The sequence below is a fragment of the Podarcis raffonei genome, chromosome Z (genome assembly GCF_027172205.1).
Source record: "Podarcis raffonei isolate rPodRaf1 chromosome Z, rPodRaf1.pri, whole genome shotgun sequence".
In the NCBI taxonomy this organism is placed as follows: domain Eukaryota; kingdom Metazoa; phylum Chordata; class Lepidosauria; order Squamata; family Lacertidae; genus Podarcis; species Podarcis raffonei.
In genome coordinates this window covers 1,677,768-1,696,007 of record NC_070621.1, presented here as the reverse complement: position 1 = coordinate 1,696,007, position 18,240 = coordinate 1,677,768, and the positions used below count along the sequence as shown (strand labels likewise).

General features: G+C 44.4%; 1 protein-coding gene across 6 annotated transcripts in view; it reads right to left on the bottom strand.

The window, feature by feature from the left end:
• DENND1A (DENN domain containing 1A) overlaps nucleotides 1–18,240 on the bottom strand; it is a 260,719-nt gene that overhangs the window by 75,840 nt on the left and 166,639 nt on the right. For all 6 annotated transcript variants that reach the window (XR_008328483.1, XM_053373721.1, XM_053373722.1 and 3 more), the window contains 2 exons: nucleotides 13,525–13,570; nucleotides 2,956–3,057 (listed from right to left, as the gene is read on the bottom strand). Coding sequence is in view for 5 of the 6 variants with exons in the window: in XM_053373721.1 (XP_053229696.1) it covers nucleotides 2,956–3,057; nucleotides 13,525–13,570 (148 nt within the window). In the remaining variant the exon portion in view is untranslated. The remainder of the gene's footprint in view (nucleotides 1–2,955; nucleotides 3,058–13,524; nucleotides 13,571–18,240) is intronic.

Below are 18,240 nucleotides of genomic sequence, written 5' to 3'. Positions count from 1 at the left end.
TAATGGCACCCAAAGGTGCTCTTCACACAACGAATCGAAAGTATAAATAGGGACAAATGGCTGCATTCTGCACCTCTCCGCATAGCGACAGGTAGCCTGTCCTGTTCTTAACCAAAAGTAGTGATTAAAAAAATTACAAAAATCTTTTGAACCTGGGGCAGAGGGACGACCGGCCTGGCCTTGTAGGATGTCTTCTCGGGAGGCAGGTATGCTCCTACCTATAGGTGAATACAAGATTCAGAGGTGCAAAGCACACAGGCTTTGCACCCGAAGATTCCAGAAGAAGGTATGAAGAAGGGGGTGTGTGGTGCAGACTCCAACCCCAGGCAGCAGATAATCCTCAGGGGCCAGGTAGCAGCTCAGGCCAGGTGAGGCAAGGCAGGAACTGGGACAGCTCCCAGTGCAAACCCCAGGAATAATGGAAGTTCCTTTGACAAAGCTCAGGCCCCAACGGAGCACGTGAAATGGAGCCATTTTTCTGAATAACCAAAGGCTCACACTCACACATGCAAGTTCAGCAAGAATTTAAGCACTGCTGGGTGACTGCCAACTGCATCCCTGGTCAGGTGCTGGGCAACTGGAGAGGTCATGAAACTGGGTTTTCATTCCTCACTGGAAGAGTTTTTTCCCTTTGAGACTGGGGTTGCTGTCATGACACAGGGTGCCTGGTGTTTGGTACACGATGTGCAGTTGTATTGCAGGATGCCAGCAACTCCCTTTCAACCCAGCCCAAGCAAACATCAGTTCATCAATGGTGATCTCAGGAGTTTCACAAAATGCTCAGCGTTTCCGTAAGCTGATGGCATTTTTAGTCCTGGGAAATATTTGCATCTATGTTGCACATGGGTGATTCCATATACATGGCCTTCAACACATCTCAATGGCTTTCCTGAGGCACGAGCCCAGGGGATGCAAGTTGATACAGACCCCATTGCTCCCCCCAGGGGAAAAAGAAGTGTGTGAAAGTTCGGATTTATACATACCCCAGCAGCCAGGAACCATGTGATCCAGGCTGAGTTCCAAACACATGAAGCATGAAAACACTTGACAGAAATCCAGTTACAAGCAGAAGCAAGATATCTGCTCTCTAGTGGTCAAAGCCAGAATGGAGAACAGTCTCAAGGCGGAGGAGAAAGCTTCCCTATCTAGGTACCTAACGTAACAACAGTGGGCATGTCAGAAGACACTAATTACTCAAAGCAAGGGGATGCTAGTTAAAGCTTTGTTACAGATGCTATTAAAACCCAACTGAATTTGGGGTGAGGTGGGGGAAACCCCAGGCTGTGTACACATATGTTTCCAGCTGGTTAAATGGAAATTGCTGCCAGCACTTCCTCTGCGATGCCCCAAACATCCTTCCAAAACAAGCACCACAAGAATAACAAAAGATGACAATAATGATGGTGATGATGATGCTGATAATAAAAAAGCATAGCCTTCAAGCAGACCCACAGAAACCCAAATCAGTAAGCTTTAACTAGTGAAATGCAGCTCTCTTGTGTTATAAAAGGAAATAAATGAACGGAAGGAACTCTCTTAAAATTTATGACATTCCAAAGCTCTCAATTTGGGGTTTATTTGGCAAAGTCTCTTATGATGTTCTGCTGCCTTCTCGCAACGGCTCCTTTCATGAGGTCCCATAAAATCAAATATTTCACTTGACTGTTGACAAATCATATCCCTGGGTGCAAGGGCCTGGATCCAGCCCCTACTCCAAGAAGGGGGACATCAGCTGGCACCTTCACTGCACAGAAGGAAACCAGGGAGGAGCTCATTGTGCTTAGAAGAAAACAGGGAGTCATGACCTCTTGACCACCAGTTGCAGCTTCCTCCCAAGGCACTGCGACACACTCATGTGGCGCAACAGCAAGAGCCCTGAGCTGGAGGTGAGGGAGATGCAGGTTCAAGGGGCTGCTCAGTCAAGAAGGTCACTGGGTGGCCCTTCAGGCATGTCACCACCTCCCATCCTAACTTATTCCACAGAGTGGTTGTGAGGATAAAAATGAAAATTAAGTATTGCAAGAGGGTAAAGTAAGGTAAGCAGCAATTAGAACCAGTGAAGCACAGCAGTTAAAGACTTATGGAAGAAGACCCCAGTTCAAAGCTCAGTCCAGCTGGAAATGAAGCAGCTTTAGGAAAGACTCAGGTTCTCGCCTAATGGGAAATCCAGAATAATTGCCTACTTCACAAGGATTGTGCTCATATTAGGAAAAGGTGCTGTGTTTATTGTCAGCGGTGTCAAAGCTCACAGCCAGGTTTCCACTCTGGAAGAGGGCTTAGAATTGGATGGCTCCCTATCTCTATAGGATGGGTAGGCAACCTGTGACATCCCTCTCCCCAATTGCTGAACTACAATTCCCATCATCCCTGACCACTGGGCTAACAGTAGTGGGAGTCCAAAATCTGGAGGTTTCCTAGTGCTGGTCTGCTGTGGAAGCCTGTGGTGGAATCAGTGGGGTGGTTATTAAGGGGGGACTTCAAGATGACCTGGATGTCTTTCATGATGGAACAGGGAGAAGCAGTGGCATCAGCCATGTTACTGGTTGGGGAAATTGGCAGCCAGCCCCCACAAGGGGCAGAACAACAGCCAAAGCAATGGAACACACAAATAAGGAAGGTGCCGCAGACTGGCTGGACACTGAGTAGTGGTGGCTGGATAATGAGGAGTGGGCACTTGGAGAAGGGGGAGGGGGTGGAGACTGACTTGAAAGAAGAGATCAGTTATTTGGGGGAGCCTGTAACAACCAGGAGCCGAGAGCCAGAGGCAGGAGAAGCTGCAGGATTGGAGGGTGAAGAACAGAGTGACGGAGGAGGGAGAGAGAGGTCCGGCTGGTGGAGAGTCAAGGGCTGCCCCCCCTTCTCCCCCACCTCCCCTGCTCCACTGAGGATTGAAGATGGAGAAGCAGAAGCAGACTACACAAAGGCATTGTCCTCACCCATGACCACTGCACTCACCACATCATTTGGCAGGCTCTGAAGATCATCAAAAGGAGTTTCGAGTGTGTTCGTGTCAACATTGAGGACAACCACATCTTCCAGGGCCATGTTTCGGACTTTCTGAAAATGAAGAAGTTAAGATAAAAGGACAATGTCATTACTTAAGCCTAACACCTATTGACCCCTACATAACATCTGCTTAGTTCTTGCCAGATCCCTGTTCTCTCCCTGCTATATCAAACTTTCACATCATGTTTTCTGAAGCTCAAACACACATGTTGTCAGCCACGCTAAATCAACGGCATCTTGGCTTAATGTTCATCTGGTTATCTCTTAGAACGAGAAACCAGCCCAGCCTCCTCCTCTCTTCTCTGTTCCAATGGTCTTAAGATGCAGAGGTGGCAACCCAAGGCAATGGGTCACCTCTCCCCTTTTATCTTAGATATGACCAGTCTGCGGAAGAGTTCAGGCACACAAGCTGTGGTGGAAGCCTTGGGGCAGGTTGCAGGCTATCCCAAGAGCCACGTTGCCTCTCCTTGCTGGATTACAAATTGAAGGTTACTCAAGAGTTTTCTCTAATTCACAACAGAATTAAGATATTCAGAAGTCAAATGCTCTTCAGCCCTTCCTAAGACCAGTGCTGCGTTTGTACAAAAATGAACATGGATACACTGTTGAAAACAATGGGCACCTTTGTGAAAGTTTCTCTTTAGAAAATCAGACAGACAGACAGACAGACAGCTGTCGGTCTGGTTTTCCTCAGTTTGGCAAACGCAATCTTTTTAATATGACCCACAGTGCCCAATATTTAGAAGTTGGGAATTTTCAGCCAATAATTTGCAGCAGAGTCACAGGTGGGGGTGGTTTGAGATTCAAAGAGGATTGTTGCCTTATGAAATAATGGAGAAGGGCCTTCCACCACCACCACTTCCTCCCCCAGCTTCAAAGAACCAAAAGGTCACCTGCTTAACACATATCAGATAGACTCAAATCCAGCTCAGGGGACTTGCTTCTTTGGGGAGCCAGGAAGCAGCACAGCAACTGACTGGCACCTTCCTGGCTTGGGAAATTAAGCAACAACTACAAAAATAATCGGTTACAGCCAAATGATTCTTCATAGGCCTAACAAAAAAAAAGTCTTCAGGTAAAGACTTAACTAAAGCCAGAAGTTTGGTCAAAGGGGCTGGGCAAGAGGCCTCCTCCTAGACTTTGACAGCAGAAACAGATTTGGATCTCACTAAAGGCAGTAAGGGGGCAGCCACAGAATTTCAGCTGCAGCATAAAGTAATGCCAGGACTCCACAGTGGCTGAAACAGCCTTCCATTTGCACACAGCATGACATTCAGATTTAGGACCAGCCCAAGGCATTTTAGTGCCTGAAGGGAAAAACCCAAAATGGCATGTGCACATACATGAATGAACTGCCATGCGGGTACAGGGTGGTATACAAATCTAATTACTACTACCACTAATGATAATAATAATAAATGCACACGTGTGCATGCACTTACTATGGAGCATTTACTGTGAAGCTCTTCAGTGCAAGCCTCATTAAAATGAATGGGCAGGGCTGTTGTTGTTATAGTTTAGTCGGTCAGTTCCCCAAAGTCTGCCAGAATAAAAGTGGAAGGACAAGGAGAAGGAAATCTGTCTAGCCACATCAGGAAGGGGTTTCCAAATCCTGGGAGCAGCCACGTGTCCCCACCAAGTGTGCCTATGAGGAGGGTGGGGCTGAGAGACGGGCCTGCCAAGAAGTTTTCAGTGCCCATGAAGGTTCGTATGGGAGAATACGTTCCTTCAGATAGCCTGGGCCTAAGCCATAGAGGGCTTTGTAGGTTATAACCAGCACTTCAGCTTGTGCCTGCAAACAAACCAGTAATATCTGGAGATGTTGTAACATGGGAATTGTGTGCTAGCACAGGACTAGCACAGTCAAACTTCCTGGTGGATCATGGGTCAGACCCATCTGCCTTCTGCACTGTCGCTTTTCACGCAACACAAAATCCCACTCCCACCCACTGGTTGCCCACGCTCAGATCCCTTTTCTGCTCTTCCCCTGTCACCTATAAAAATGTGGTTTACTACTGAGTTTACAAACTTAAGCAGCATCTCCTGAAGGGGAAGAAGTAGGGAAAAACAAAGGCAGATATAAAAATTAGAAATGGCACCTGGACTTGTGAAAACCTCTTAACTTCCCAAACAAACTGCAGCAGCGGGTCTGAAATGCTGTGCCTGTAAACTATCAGCAGGTGCTGTGTGTTGCTGTGTTCATGAGCCGCAGCTCCACACAGCCCTTGATTTCGCAGGCAAGTTTTTGTGAGATTTCACAAATGTAATGGTTTTGCAAAAACTCAAAGGAATTGCTTCATGTTGCGGAGTGCTAGGAATTAACAGATCACATCATGGAGCACTGAGAATGGCATTGTTCTTGCTTCCTTTCTGCAGCTAAGAATTCCATGCAACATCACAAGCAAACGTGACTGTCAAGGTATAGGATTTATGCTATCCTGGTTTGTATGATGCAAGCAGCCCCAAAATGGGCTCCACTTATATCTGCCTCAGTGCTTGGTCATCTTCAGGTTTGCTATTCGAAAATCTCAGGGCTTCCATTCCTATTTAGCATCAATTGCTGTTAAAACAAATAAAGAAGAATAACAACAGATATGGTTCTTTCTAACAGCAACTGGTAACTCCTGGCAATGAAACTGGTGGCTATATTGACCTATACTGCCACTGTGGTAAGATGGACATTCTTCTACAGTTAACTGGAGAATTAAGTATGGCGATGATGATGATGATGATGATGATGAATGATGAATGTAGCAGTCTGAACTGCAGCCAAGACCCAATGAATGGCTCTATTTCAGCTGGACTGTGCCTTCTGTTGTTGACAAACACAGTGGTTTTTCTAATTCAGAAACACACCAGAGTTATGGTCGTGCCTGCCAGGGCTGATGCAAGTTGCAGTCCAATATCACCTGGAGGGGCTGAGAGTTGCCTATCCCTGGTCCATAATGATTACCAATGGATTCCCGAGTTTTAGGCAGCAGCCCTTCCCAGCCAGACTTGATAACACCAGGAATCAAACCTGATTTATTTATTTTTGCTGAATTACAGTTGTTTGAGAATCAAAACAGCAAAAAGTAATAATTAACAAAGACTGCCTTTAATTCTCAGCTCCACTGATGAAAACTTGCCCTCATCAACAAAAACTACCATCTACAGAGTGCTCAACACGAGTCTGAGCTGATAAATCTATCAACGAAAGCTCAAAGTCTCCTTTGACGAGAGAAAGCAAAGAGAACATTATTAATAAATGGAAGAGATGAGCCTAGTTTAGGATTACCCAGGGACAGTCCCTGGATTTGAGAATAAGTCCCTGGAGAAATTCCAACCCAGAATGTCCCCGGATTTCATCTAAGGTCTCCGGGAAATGCAGCAGCGGCAGTCTCTCAGCAGCCCGGAGCAGTTGGCTCTGTCTGGCTTCAGGAGCTGCTCGGAAGTCCTCAAATGATGGTGGTGCAGGGGCTCTAAGACACAGCTTCCGGGCTACCTCCACCTTCCCTGACCCCACCAACTAAGCTGTGAAGGGAGGCTTCATGCTGCCTATCAGAGCTTGCGTGCAAGCAGGAGGGGGCAGGGATCTCTCAGTTAGGCAACAGGTAGCCTCCCTTCCCAGGTGAGGGATCCCTGCCCCCTCCTGCTTGCACACAAGTAGGAATAGGATTGGGGCTGCTCCAATGGGAAGGGAGGCATTGCGCTGCCCAAGCCTCACCACTGCCACTCTCAGCCCTCCTTCTCCGCCTTCCATGCCTGACCCACAGCGCACCGCTTCCCCACCACCACCACTGAAGAACCAACAACTCAGGGGCTGCTCAGGCTCGTGGAGAAAGGAGGTAGAAGCCTTGGAGGAAGGGGAAACGTGGCGGTTGAGGTCAAGGTGGCAGCCGCCCCTCTGCCACCGCCATCGCTGCAGCATCAACGTCCTGAACGTGTAGTATTTAATTAATTAATTAAATCAATTAAAGTGTCCCTGGATTCATTGGAAAAAAAACTGGTAACCTTGGCTTAGTTGTGCCAGGTTCACCAGCAAGTGAGTGCATGATCATCCTTGGGGAAAAAAGATTAGTGTTCACGTTCACAACCACCACCAGGAAGAAGAGTGCACTAGCCTCCGTGTGAAGTGCACAGTTTTGGGCTTATTGAAGGTGTACCTCTGATGCCCGCAAATCACTGCAGCATGGCAGACAACAATCAATCTGGAGCTGGTGGGGTGAACAGCGGATATCACATTTTATTATTCCATGGGCTGACAGAGCACTAAAGAGGCCTTAATGAAAAATGGCCCTCAGATTTGCAATCTGAAATAGCCACTCCACAGACAGATATGGTTAAGCTCCAAGTGCTCTTTGACCTCTGAACCCTTTGATCCATGCCCAGCAGGTGGCCTCTGACCCCCTCCTGTGCCTCTTCCCCCTCTTCCGCCAGTCAGCTAACCTTGATGTACAGACACCTCCCTGATCCTACACAGGTGATGCCCGAAATACTTATCGCTGACAGCTGCTGCTCACTAACAGAGCAACAAACCTCTCTCAGGCCCCAGACAAAAGTGGAAAAGGTATTGGTCGGGTGTGTGCATGCTGCTGTTCAGGGCTGCTTCCACTGCTGAACCATCAGGCAATGTCAAGACACAGAAATTCTCCTAAAAGGGAGTTTCGGCTCCCATCCACTGTGTTGTTTTTTTAGACCACAATAAATTCAGCTGGGCTGCCACTGGCACATTTGTGATGAGGATATCTGAAGCTATATAGCACACAGGTCAGGTTATATGCAGCTGTCTTAAACAGGGCCAGAACCTTGGTCCACAAAGTCCCGCGCCCTTTACTCTTTTGGCAGAAGGTCTCCAAGAAAAGATGTTCTCAGTTAAAGCCTCTTAGAGAGCAGATGCTGGGGCCTTCTGTGCACAAAGAATGTTATGGCCACTTTCTGCAGATGATGACACTCTCTGAAGTCCATTTCTAGCATAAATGCTACTGTCAAGATGCTGCTTTCTAACCCAAAATAGCTGGAGTCCATTCCTATCTTTCAAGTCCAGTCAACAGCATCCTCTGGAAGGAGAACATTTCTGTGGCTTGCCCTTCAATAGCTTCCTTGCCAAAAAGTCTGAGCCTAAATGTTTTCTCAAGTCTGGGCTGGTGGTAGATACAAACACTCACACATGACAAATGACATGTCATATGACACGCATGCAGAACCATGTGTGCTTAATTCTGTCCATTTTAAAAAGCATATGCTGTTAGGTTGGCCTCTCCATCTGGCCCAGGGAAAATCTGAAAGGCACCTGAAAAAAAGTTCTGTATCTCAAACTCAACAGGTGTGGTCTTGAAAGACCATGTGGATGCTGGTCCAAGCTCCTTCAAGGAATGGCAAGATAAATATTTGATTGAAAATGGCTGCTGAACATAAAGAACATTAAAAAGGTTCAGTTTTGGCCAGCAAAACTTACAGACAGGTAATTCTGTGTGAGATGATCCAATTCTGTTATCTACCAGCTATTTATCAGTGCTAAACACTTATTATTTCCTAATATGAATTCAATTAGTGCAGTAAAGGGGTGTTCCATTATTCATGCAACAGAATTCAACCTTGCTTATAAGCAGCGGCTTATAAGCTTCCCTTCTCCTTTGAAGTTGCTTTACGGATGGCTAAATGGGAGTCATATAGAATGACTGACTAGGTGATGATAGAAACCTTGGAAAATACGGAGTTGTGCAAAGCTCCACATATTCCACTCTGGGGGAAGTGGGTTTGTAAATCAAAAACAGGCTCTTGGACTAAAAACAGAGATTACTTTATCTCACCAGAGAGCCTTCCAGTCACAGCAAATTAGATGTAACAACCTATGGATGTGTTTTGATATTTTAACCCTCAAATATACTCTTGTCTACTTGCATTAGCAGGTTAACTGCTGCTTCTACAGTGGTCCCAAACGATTCTGAGCACTAAACTGAAGTCTACCTATATTTCCAACACAGATGGATATATAGCTAGTGGCAGACAGCAAAGGGTCTAGATAAAAGTGAGCCAAGGAACTCTCTCCATGCTCCTTTTAGGAGGAAATGGGGGAGGACTGGAGTCAGAGTTCTCAGATTCTGAGCAGTATTACCAATAAACACAGAAAGCAGAATACAGTAAGCAAAACAACTCAACTACGAGTTACATAGAACACCAAACTTTTAAGTTCAGGAAAAACAAAACTGGGGATATGAGAATAGTTTATAAAATTGTCAACCATGCAGAGCGAAGAGAGAGGAACTGTTCCACTCTGTGAAAGTAAAAGGACTTTTTTGAAACAAGTTGTGGAAATGGAGAAGATTGAGGTGCTTCACGCAAATCACTGACCTAAATGGCCACGGGATTTGCCATGGCCACTGAGCCCAGGAACGTGCTTTATGCCAAGTCAAACTATTTGTTCATCTGGCCAACTATTGTCAGGTCTGACTGGCAGAAGCTCTCCAGGATCTTAGGTAGTGAGGTGTCTTATCTGCCACTTGCCACCTGATCCTTTTGATTTGGAGATGCTGGGGATCCAAGCTGGGATCGTCTCCACACAGAGCATGTGCTCTTCTCTGAACTACGGCCTGTTCCTAAGCAATGCCACAACATTATTAGATGAACACAAAGAGAATACATTCCCACCATGGCAACTAGGCATGCAGCCTCCTTGTTTAGAACTGCCCCCCTCTTCCCCCCTCTCTAATCACCAGAGGGTGGGGTGGGTCTCTTCATACTGTCTTGCTGGGGAGCTTCTAAGGGGAAATCTGATTGGCTGCTGTTGGTAGCCAATCAGAGAGAACAAGATGGATCTTGGTCACCCCATGGGGCATTTTTATTTATTTATTTATTTATTTATTTAGCTTTAGGGCTCATGTGAAACACCACCATGCTCATGTTCTTTTCATGAAATAACAGCCCTGAAACACGTTGGACGCCACTTGATGAACTTTTGTAAAGCAAAACAAAGGGAAGTTTGGAAACTATGGACCAGTTAATGCTAAGCCAAACCCTGGTTTAGTGTGAATGTATGGGCTCATGGTCCTCTCCCGGTCCTCCTCCTGCTGTGCCACAGTGACTTAAGCCATGGTTTAGCTTAGTGTGTTGTTCAAACCACAGTTTGAACAGTAAGCCATAGGTCTAGACTTGGCTGCAGTTCACTGTTTGCCTGGAGCAAGACAAATCACAAACCTCAGTTCAGATGCCCGCAGTGGCACAACAGCAGGACCAGAGAAAGAGCAAAGAAGCAACAATTTCCTCTCTGGGAGACCATGCATTTGCTTTAAACCATGGCTTGGTTTACTGTGTAAAATTCGTCTATGAATGCCTCTTCGAACTCAGCAAAGAGAGGGCAAGAGAACCACTAGGGATAGCCTGCATCTAAAGCAGCAAACTTTGGAGAAGGTTAAGCAGACACGTTGCTTTGAAGTCCACCACTAGGACAGCAAGAGATTTTTACCTCACTGTAAGCTAACTTAAGGGCAGGATGCCTAGTGATCAGCACACACACCGAACATGGGAGACTGAAGCTGCTGCTCCCTAGATTTACCACAGCAACACATTCATTTAGCACAGTGTGCTCAAGTCCTACACACAGCTAAGTACTCTGATCTAAAACACTGAGGTGGGTGAGGGGACTACATGCTATTTACAAGTATCTGTAAAGACTCACAAATGTGGCTTGGGAAAGGTGATTTCCATCACTGAAAATGGGGAAGGAAAGAATCGCAAATAAATACTGTGAATTGCAAGAACAGTTGGGGAGGGTGAGGGTTGCATGTTATGGAGCCTGCATGACATTCCTTACTTTTAAGTCATCCCCGTGGGGCAGAAAAAGAGCATTCAAGCAACACTCTACACCATTAAAGTCAGGGCCAGAAAATGATTCCATTGGTGCCCTGTTTCCCAACTCATTGCCTTCTCATTATGTTTTCTGAATCCCATGCAATCCTAAAATTGTTTGTGGATTCAAGGATAGTTTTAAAGCAGGAATTAAAAACAATTATTTCAGCAGTCATTCCTTAGTTGATATTGTTCTGGATTTTCTCTTCTTTACTTTTCTGTTTTTACTACTGTTAGTTTGTGTTTTGAAGGTAATTCATCTTTTTATGTTAAGATAGTGTAAGCTGTCTTGAGCTGACATTTTGCCGAGCAAGGAAGGATGCAAATTTTAATATAAACAAACAAACAAACAAACATAAAGGAGGTAGGCCTCAGGTCTAGTCTATGCAAAGAATAGAAGGGGGAGATGAGATGAGAGGTGTATGCTACTTTGGCAGCACAAGTTCCTTGCTGCAGTTCTGAATTTAGGTTTTGCAATTCCCTATCTGTATAGCCCAGACAACACCAAAATAGTATTACTGCAATGCCTGAAAGATGATTTATTCCAAATAACCGTGCTGATATTTCTTCCTGTCAATCAATTGCACTATATCCAAATATTATGGTTATTCCTGTTCAGCTCCATCAGTATTTTGAGCACCTGGAACGGAGAGATCTAAGAGTCGCCATTACACAAGCTCAGTGAAATGAACTGCCCCAGATGGATCACAATCCATGTATTAACGTTGCTCAGAATATTAGGGAGTCTTTGTACTAGTGCTAGAGTATCTGTCACATTTCTTAGTACACCTTTTAGGTGTACATGGAGCTAAAAGGTAAACATATTTTACATTACTGTCAGAATTCAGAACAAAATATAGTCACAGTGCACTTACTGTCCACTAAGAGCAGGTATGTCATGTAAAGGAACAGCAAAATTAATTGGTTTTTTAAAATTATTATTATTATTATTATTATTATTATTATTATTATTATTTACTTATATCCCGCCCATCTGGCTGGGTTTCCCTAGCCACTCTGGGGGGCTTCCAACAGGAGATTAAAAATACATCAAAACATCAGTCATTAAGAAACTTCCCTAAACAGGTCTACCTTCAGATGTCTGCTAAACGTCAGACAGTTATTTATTCCTTTGACATCTGATGGGAGGGCGTTCCATCATTTTTTATTGTAATAATTTGGAAAAAACATTTTAAATTTAATGGCTCTAAGTAAGGATGTTCTTGTGAATGGCTCTAAGTAAGGATGTTCTTGTGTAAACCAGATCAATACATTAAGTTTATTTGTTTATTTCCATAACTATGAATCTTTCACTGACTGTTTTCGGTTTTCTGACTAATGTTCAGTAAGAAACTAAATGTCTCATAGACTTTTTGCTGAAATTCTATGGTAGTTGGTAAATAAGAATAGGAAAACAATCTGTTTGTAGGTGGAGGGGCAACATTTTTTAAAGTTATCGTTTATATAGTGCCACACATGTGCATGGCATTTTTCGAATTATAAAATGACAGATTTCCACCCTGAGGGGCTTTTGGCCTAGAATGAGATGGGGAACAGGACCTTGCCAGTGGCCCAGACCCTTGTCTCCCCCACAAACATGGTCCAACTGATAGGTGGGTGGAACCACCCATCTGTCAATCACCTGACATCATAAGGAGTTCCAAAGTGGTCACTGTAACCATGACTTATAGAGCAACCTCTGAACACCTGCTTTCAGCGCCAGCCAGCTGATTGGCACTTGAAGTGTGCCATCACAGAGACTCATTTATACCGCCTATCAGCTGATAGTTGGTTTCATGGAGCCTCTTTACAGGTTATGCGGATGGAAAAATAGCCTTAAAAGCAAACCATTTTCCCTTCTGTGGTGAAAGCATTTGTATTCAAACAGCTTTAAATACAAACTGCTTTTTCTGTGTAAAAATGGAGCATTTCTTCCTTTTCACAGGCAGCAGCTTGTATTCAAAGTGCTGGAGGAGGCACAAACAGCTTCCCTCAGGCCCCCTGGCTGCACCAGGCAAATTCGGAATTTGATTGTTGGGATTTCAGCTGCACAGAGCTCTTTTCAAGCCACAACAGTCAGCTGATCCTCGAAGCTTGCAGAAAGCCCTGTGCTGCATTTTGTCTCAAACCCTGGAAATCAGCTAATACAGTGGTACCTCAATTTACGAACGTAATCCGTTCCGGAAGTCTGTTATTAGACTAAAACCGTTCTTAAACTGAGGCGCACTTTCCCTAATGAGGCCTCCACCGCCCGTTCCATCGTTTAGCTTCTGTTCTTAGATCAAGGTAAAGTTCGCAAACCAGGACACTACGTCTGGTTTCGCGGAGTACTTAAACTGAATAGTTAGTAAACAGGGCTGTTCTTAGGTACCACTGTTGTTGGGGTTTCAAGGTGCCTTGCAAATGGCTTTGCTGATAACATCTAGCAACTGACTGGCAGTCCTGCCAAACTCTTTATGGCCCAGCTGCAACTTCACCTGCGCCCCCACCTGATGGGGCAAGTGACTGCAGCTTGACAATTATGGTCAGGCAGGCCTAATTAGTGCCGTGGGATGGAGTTTCCCCACCCCTGACTAACGAGCAGGATAAAAGTGCTCTAAATAAAACAATGAAGAAAATAAAACTATGCAAGTCAAGATAGAAGTCATAAGAACCCATTACAGGAAATCAAGGATGAACAGATGAACTTACTTCCACCAGGCTTAGGTGTATTCCTATGAGGTAGGGCATTGGAGCTCTGAAACAAAATAGAAACAACTGGTTTAGTCTGAGAGAGAAAAGTTAGGAAGCCAATTAGGATTATTGTCACATGGAATCTAACTGGAAATGGTGATGTTCATGCACACAGGTTTGTCACACTGTCCACATGATGTCATTATCAAAATACAAGACTGTACTCTCCCCCCCCAGCCCCTCTCCCGTCTACTCCCCCCCCCCCACATTCACATTTCAATTGTAGAAAATTCAGTAAGTAAAAATAACCCCGAAATACATCCAGTCACTGCTGGTGTGTAAGAACATCAATGCATTGGGGGTGGGGGAGGTTCGGTATGTCATGTGTGTGCTGACATTTCAGTTTGTGGCCTCTGTTGCTACACCCCTACGTTCCTCACCTGAGCACAACCCTCTTTTGCCTGGCATGTGTAAACTCTTAGGTGCCAGCTGCACATATGGAAGCATCAGATGTGAATTACCTCTTTGCAATATAGCGCCTCTATCTGGAAGCACCCTAGATAATGGAAGCAGCTCTGTGCAGAAAAGCTCAGCATCATACTAATTCCTGTGTCACCTGAAGCCCAGAGGTTAGGAGAGGCACAAGCAATTGCATAAAAAGGGAATATGGCCCCACAGCCCTTAGAGGCCCCAGGAACTAAAGAACAGATGTAAATAAGTTACAGGAAGTGACATCAGCAAGAATATCAACCAAAGCTCTCTTAGAAATCAGATGCTCACACGTGAAAACTCAAAGTACTATTCCAGGCCTAGCATCATCATATAAACACACAAAGCTGCCTTATGTCAAGGTCTGATCCCTTAACAGCAGAATTGTCTGTTTTGATGGCTTTGGCAGACTTTCCCCAGCTAATTCCTCCCTCAAAATACAGAGGAAGCCATGGGCTGACATATTAAACATTCAACTAAAACACAGATAACATAATACTAAACACTTAAGTAACAAGACATGGTGCTACAAGATAAATGGGATTCAGATAAAACCCAAGTGCAGACTTTTATCCCATTCCCTGACCCTCCACTTTTTTTACATTCCTCAAGTCCTTACACAAGTAGCAATTTTACATTTCTCTCCCCTGTGCCAGGAGATGCGACCAGTGCTCCAAAGGACGCCATGAAGACAAGACCTTGAGAGCAGAGCCCAGGCAGGAGGATCTCTGGTGCAAGTCTTGTGGAAATGGAAAGTCCCCGTCTCAGCTTCCCATTCAGGGCCTTTGCATACAATGTTTGTGTTGAAGTAAAAGGGAACAGCCCAGCTAAACAGTCCAGCTAAACAGCTACACAAATGCAAGAACGAGAGCACCCTCCCAGCAGAGCGAAGGTAGGGCTCAGAAAGAGGCCATTTAGGGAGGGTTGGCAACCAACAGGTTAGTGGACTTGCTTGGCATTATGGAATAGAATCTTAGCCTAGTCATCTCTCAGCCCAATTTTTTTTAAGTTGTTAGCAGAGTTTTTTAAAGCCCTGTAGGAAGGAAGCTGTTGTCTCTGAGTTTTTAATCCCCAAATTCACCCACAATGCCCCAAGTGCATGTTGGGTCATTAAGTGTTCAGGTTAAGCAAAATGAACAGGCAGCCAACCACCACCTGGAGCTGGGCAGAATCTCACACCCTAGGATATTTTTGCTTGACATTGTCTAATGTTTAAGAATCATAACTAGATAGTGCCTTTGAAATGTACTGTGTTCCAGGGCTAAGGCTACACCAGGTCAACCTAAACTCAAAGCAGTACACCATTTGTGTAGCCACATAAAACTCCTGTCTTCCCTGGGCCAGTGGCTGGCTAGGCTGCCAGCTCTGTTCCAGAAGTAGACATGGAGCCGAAATGTGTTCCTAATTAAGTAGATTCAGTAACAGGACAGCTTCAATGTCAAGAATACAAAATCTAAACCTCGGCAGGAAGTCTTAAGGCTGCAAATGTCTCATCTCGTGAACCTCGGAAAGGATAATGAAAAAGAGCAGGAAGTGTTCACAATTCCATAAAAAGTGGGGCCTCCGCTATGGCGTCCAGGAGAACAGCCTGTCAGAAGGGGGGGGGGGAGAGTCGGATCTGTAAAACTTAATTAACTGCTTTGTATTGATCTGTCAGTCGTCCTCAATTAATCAAGGAATGCAACAGGGAGCACAAAATATTTAATACAAGTGTCAAAATCAAAAACATCTAAGATATTGCAAAGCACAAAGGGGCTGAGAAAGACAAGTGGAGAACGTAAGTGCAAAGAGAAGCTTGTCTCCACCTGCATAGAATGAGGCTCCCAAAGTCTGGTCTGCCTGTCACACTCATGTCCTATCCACACACTGATGACTGCAGATGATGTGTGGGCATCAATCGGCCACCAAAGGTCAAAAGCAGCACAAAGTGGGCTCTTTTATCACGTCATGCACAACGGTTTCTGGTGGAGGCTATTCAGAAACCCAAAGAGGTAAGTAATCAAATAATGAGAAGTGAAGTAGTATGTGAGCAAACAAACCCCTGCACCTTGGTTAAGTTTTGGGAATAAGCAGACATCCTTCAGAATGCTCTACATATGAGAGTGACCAAGGCTAAGGCCGCAGTCTACAAAAAGAAGAAAAAGACAACGCCCAACAATGCATAAGCAGTGCTGCACTCTTTCCTCTCCAGCCCTCTTGACCGGACAAGAGGAACTGCTTCTCATGCAACACATACTTAACCTATGAACATTTTCATTGGCAAAGGAAGTTTTGGCGGCAGCAGGTCTATGTGGCTTTAAAACAGGGCAATGCGAAGACACAGGAGGTTAACTCGATGGGAACCCAGCAGCCCCAAAAGACAGGGGTGCAATCTCTTCAATTCATCTGTTTTTTGATAAATGGATGGCGGGGGCCAACATGAGGGATGATGTTGCTATGACCACCTGCCACAAGTCCCAGAGATTTGGATGTGTAGGCGAGGCCCAGACTCACCAGCCCTACTGAAGAGGCTCCTCATGAGGCTGGAGGAACATCGCCCGGCTGTGGGGCATGGAGGCCGCTCCCTGCAAGGCCCTGTCCACCTGGCCAGACTCACCAGCCCTACGAAAGAGGCTCCTGGGAGACCAGAGGGGCATCACTATGCCTGACAACAAATCCCAAATATTGGATTCTTTTGCGCTCTTTTTGTGCCTGCCAAACAGCCGTGTTATGCTTATGATAATATTTTATTCTCTTGTTAATTATGCTGTTTTAAATGTGCATTTTATATTTGACTTCACTTAGCAATGTTTTCTTTTGAAATGTTTTAAGATTTTTTTTTTGTTAATTTTATATTAGGTATGTATTCTGTAGTTTACCTCCTTTGTAATGTTTTATTTTGAAATCTTTAAGATAATACTTTAATTACGTTGCTTTGACTGTATACGCTATATTTGACTTTCTTCAGATTGTTTTATTTATGTTTTATTGATTTAATATGCTGTAAACCGCTTTGAGATTTTTCTTAAAAATATAAAGCGGTATAGAAATTAAATAAATAAATAGGGTGCACTGAGTCTATGAAGGCCTTTTGCAATTTCTGCGCTTTGAGGCTCAGCTGTTGGGAAGCAACAACAGGATCAGGCAACAGTCTGCAAGCCCTACTTGGGCACTTCAATAAGGCTCAGAAACAGGATACTGGGACTTGAGTCTGAGAAGGCAAATCTCTTATTATGTTGCTTACTATATGGCCCAACAGTCCAATGCAAGAGTGGCTATCATCTTCTTGAAGATGTTGATAGACTGAAACTCCCACTGTCCCTACCCATACTAGCTGTGGGTGAATAGAACTGTAGTTCCTCCAAATTACAGAGGCCACAGCATAGCCATCTATGATCTAATGGCACTTATTTTATGAGGTGATAGACTATATGGAATTGGCGGAAATGACTGGCAGAATCCGAGACCAGGGAGAAGAGTCGGTGGAAGAAGATTGGAAGAAATTTAAAGATTTATTTACAGAAACATTGTAAAATTAAAGAATGTTAAAATGATGTCGGAATGAAATTAAGTGGTTTTAGCAGCAATGTTAAAAAAGAGTATGTAAAAATGGATGATTAACAGGTGGAAATGTAAAGTTATAATATATTAAGATAAAGAATTAAGATAAAAACAAAGAGGGAAAGGAGTTGCTGAAGTAACCACTTGAACTGGAATACGAAAAAGGGAGGTGCGAGGAGGTCAGGGAAATAAGTGAATGAAAGGCAAGACATTGAAAGATGGATTTACTTTTAACTGTTTTTATTTCTTTTTCTGTATTTTGTATCTTTTGTTTCTTTTTTCTATTTCTATTTCTTTTTTACTGTTGTAATCTTTTTTGAAATTCTAATAAATATCATTTAAAATAAATAAATAACGGCACTTATTTTATGGGGCAAAGAGATGGGGGAGAGGAAACCCACACGACGTGGTTGTTGCAGCATCCAAACTTGAAGCTTGGTGTGGCGGTAGAACCTCAGCCAAGAGTCGCACAATGCTGGCACTGGGCATCCACACCTCCGACCACTCACCAGCTCCAGAGCTCCTCAGAGGTGATGAGCACAAATTAAAAACAAGGCTGTTTGTCAGCAGCCAAAACCCACTCCGGCCGAGTGGGGCAAAACACTATTTCTGCAATATACCATATTTTTTGCTCTATAAGACTCACTTTTCCCCTCCTAAAAAGTAAGGGGAAATTTGTGTGCGTCTTATGGAGCGAATGCAGGC